General features: G+C 63.6%; 1 protein-coding gene across 1 annotated transcript in view; it reads right to left on the minus strand.

Moving 5' to 3' along the window:
• Nucleotides 1-3,466, minus strand: part of DEAF1 (DEAF1, transcription factor) — a 30,560-nt gene that overhangs the window by 12,644 nt on the left and 14,450 nt on the right. Inside the window, 4 exon segments of the mRNA XM_015562398.1 lie at nt 1-65; nt 453-599; nt 1,092-1,221; nt 1,779-1,876. Of these exon segments, the coding sequence (XP_015417884.1) occupies nt 1-65; nt 453-599; nt 1,092-1,221; nt 1,779-1,876 (440 nt within the window).

Here is a 3,466-nt window from a genome sequence, read left to right on the forward strand (position 1 = left end):
CATGGCTTCGAACTCCGTGGGGCTGTACCAGTTCTCCCCCTGCTTGATGCATCGGCCCCGGCCTCCTGGAACGAAGGACAGTGGTTCCCGCCTCCTGCCGGCTGGTCCCGGCCTGCGGGACCTCACCCCCTCCGGCGTGGACCCCGGCTGTGGGGCAGATCTGCCCACGTCCTAGGTCTGCAGCCACTGCCCATGCTGCCAGGCTGAGCTCGAGGCAGCTGCCCAGCCAGAGCCCGCTGCCTCGGGTCCCCATCTGAGCCAGAAACAGGTTCCTCGGTCCCGCTTCTCCCTCGCCTGGGTCACCGCGCTTCCTGGTTCCCCACCGCCACCGCCACCCGGACCTCCTGGGAAGCCGTGACTTCGCCTGTGTCCTTAACTAGTTTGCGGGCCCGGGCTTGCCGTGGGGCTGCCACGACAGGGGTCTCTGACGCGAGGCGGCAGGGCCTGCCTACCTGAGCCCAGCCGGTTCTTGTAGAGGGTGCCGCTGATGTTGCGGCAGCGCACGGGCAGCTCGCTGTCGTACACCGACGGGTCCCAGTTGTACTTGCTGCCCCCTTTCTCTTGGCCGGGCGCCAGGGGGGTGGGAGGAGACTGAGGACCTTGGCACAGAAAGCATTTGGTGGTGAGACCCCGAATGCGCCGGGTGGAACCAGGACGGTCAGTGATCTTGCCGAGTTCCCACGGCGGGTCCCAGGCGGTCCCCGCAGCACCGCCTTCCCTTCCAGATGAGGCCCTGCAGGCAGCTTTTCCTCAGCCCGGAAAAACCCCACTTAATAACATTTGCTGTTCCAGCCCTGGCCGGTGTGGCTCGGGGGATAGAGCATCGGCCTACAGACAGAAAGGTCCCGGGTTCGATTCTGGTCAAGGGCACATGCCTGGGTTGCGGGCTCTCCAACTTGCAGGAGGCAGCCAATCCATAATTCTCTCTCATCATTGATGTTTCTATCTCTCTCTCACTCTCCCTTCCTCTCTGAAAGCAATAAAGATATGTTTTACAAAATAATCATAATTGCTATTCCAAACTGACTACAATAATAAGCAAGTCAACCCCAGGATACACCCCATGGGCTGTGGGGCGGGCGAGCCCGTACCTGGGGTGAGCGGAGCGGCCGGCCCCTTCAGCCCCGTGGTCTCCACGATGCTCCCGTCCGTGTGCACCACGATCAGCGTGGCCTTTTCCGTGTTCAGGCTGTCCCCAATCTGCAGGGCGGTCCTGCCGGACTAGAGGGGAGAGTGCACCCTAAGTCGTCTCAGGGATGGCCGCGGGGGTGTCGCCTGGCGCCCTGGGGCCTGCCCCTGCCGCGAGGTTCTCCCTAATGTCACCACGGGGACGCCTGCCACGCCTCGTGGGTCTCTTTCAAAGATGTCACCAAAACGTAAACGCAGAGCCTACAATGAGGAGAGTGGATGCCAGGCTGCGAGGCCCCGAGCACCCCGGAGGCCGCCTGCCGGAGCTACACAGTCGGCTGTTCCAGAAAAGCCCGGGACAGGCCGCGGCCGCTGTCCCGCGGGAAAGCAGGCAGGGCCGGGCCACGGGGGAAACTGGCCCCGGTGGACACCGGGCGCTCCCACCCCAGGGGCCCTGCGCGGCCACCTGGCGAGGGGGGCAGGAGCACTGTTCCCTGACCCCCGGGCTCGGAAGGGTCCCTCCACCCGCCCACCCTGCACGGCTGGTCCCTCTGCAGCTCTACCCCCTAAAACTCCCCCCGCTGCCCCCGGCGGCGGCACAGCTAAAGGAGGAGGCCGGCTGGCCTCGGACGGCTAACGGAGCAACTCACCAGAACGTGGCCCGAGAGCGAGGCGGCGTTGGCCACCGAGGTGGTGAAGACGTTGTCCGCCGAGGCGCCCACGTTGGCCACCGTCACAGTGGTCACCTCTGCAACACAGGAGCCTGACTCAGCGCCATGAGCCCAGGCTCCGCGGCCGCCAGGGTGCCCGGCACGAGGCTGCTCCTCACGCTGGCGCCGTCGCACGGAGGCCTCGCCGACATGTCTGGACCACAGCCTGACTGGTCAGTTCTTCCAGGGAGAGGCCGCCCCGCCTCGGGCAGCGCCTTCTGCTGCAGCGAAGAGCCACCCAGGAGAGCCCTTCCTGCACCCGATGCGCCCGCCCAGCGCCCCGGGTGCCACCGCACGCTCCTGGCTTCTGTCCCCTTTGCGGAGAGAACCAAGCAGGTCCACAGCCACACCCACCAGACAGCATGAGGTCCTCTGGCTCTGCCCTCCCTGGCGGGGTGGGGGGGGCCCCTCCTGGCCCCACCTCCCCCCTTTACTTCCATAGAGCCCTGTGCGGGGGGAACCCTGTCTGAACACACGTTCAAGTCTCAAGGCCACACTGCAGCCCTCTGCCCAAGGGGGCGGCCTCAGGGGGCACCTGGAAACTTCCAAACCTATGTCCCTGGGAACAGAAGGTTTTGCGGCTTCAACACATGCAAAACACAACTATAGCCCGGCCGGTGTGGCTCAGTGGTTGAGCATCAGCCTAGGAACCAGGAGGTCACGGTTCCATTCCCGGTCAGGGCACAGGCCCAGGTTGTGGGGCTCAGTCCCCAGTGTGAGCGTGCAGGAGGCAGCCGGTCCACGATTCTCTCTCATCACTGATGTTTCTATCTCTCTCTCCCACTCCCTTCCTCTTTGCAATCAATAAAAAACATATTTGAAACAAATAAAGAACACACCCATAAAGTTTTGCAGGGGAAAAACATGACATCAGTACAACTTTCCGACGTCATGAAGAGTGACATCACATTTCTGCACTTGGAAACGTACGTGCAGAGGACAAAAACCTGAAGAAAAACTTCCCGGTGCGAAACCCCAACGTCGACCCAGAGTTTAGCAATGAAAACAGCCCTACGCGCCACACAGCCTCTGAGGACCCTGAACCGACCAAACCTAGGCACGGGCGCTGGGCCCCACGGCTAAACGTGAAAACACACACACACACACACACACGGACCAGACAGACAAGGCAGGCAGGGCAGGGGTAGGTGCTGAGAAGGTTCTGGAAAAAGCACCGAGTGTGGAACAGCAGGGGGTGGACTGGCACAAGGAAAAGGGGTTCAGGGAGCAGATGTGCATGCAGAGCCAGGTGTGCAGGGACGACAGGGCACACAGCAGGTGCGAGGCAGGTGCCGGGGAGGGGGCGGGCTGGCCCTGGGGCTTGTGCAGGGGAGGTGCATGTGGGGGACAGGTGCTTAGGGCAGGCATGTGGGGCAGGTGTGGGATGGTCAGTCCAGGTGTGCGTGGGCAGTGTAGGGTTTGGGTGTGCAGGGAGGTGTGCAGGGGCAGGTGCGGGTGTGGGTGTGCAGGCAGGTGTGCAGGGGCAGGTGTAGGGTGTGGGTTTGCAGGGAGGTGTGGGTGTGCAGGGGCAGGGTGTGGGTGTGCAGGGAAGTGTGCAGGGGTAGGTGCGGGTGTGGGTGTGCAGGGAGGGGTGCAGGGGCAGGTGGGGGTGTGCAGGGGCAGGGTGT

The sequence above is a fragment of the Myotis davidii genome, unplaced genomic scaffold, assembly GCF_000327345.1.
Source record: "Myotis davidii unplaced genomic scaffold, ASM32734v1 scaffold3578, whole genome shotgun sequence".
In the NCBI taxonomy this organism is placed as follows: domain Eukaryota; kingdom Metazoa; phylum Chordata; class Mammalia; order Chiroptera; family Vespertilionidae; genus Myotis; species Myotis davidii.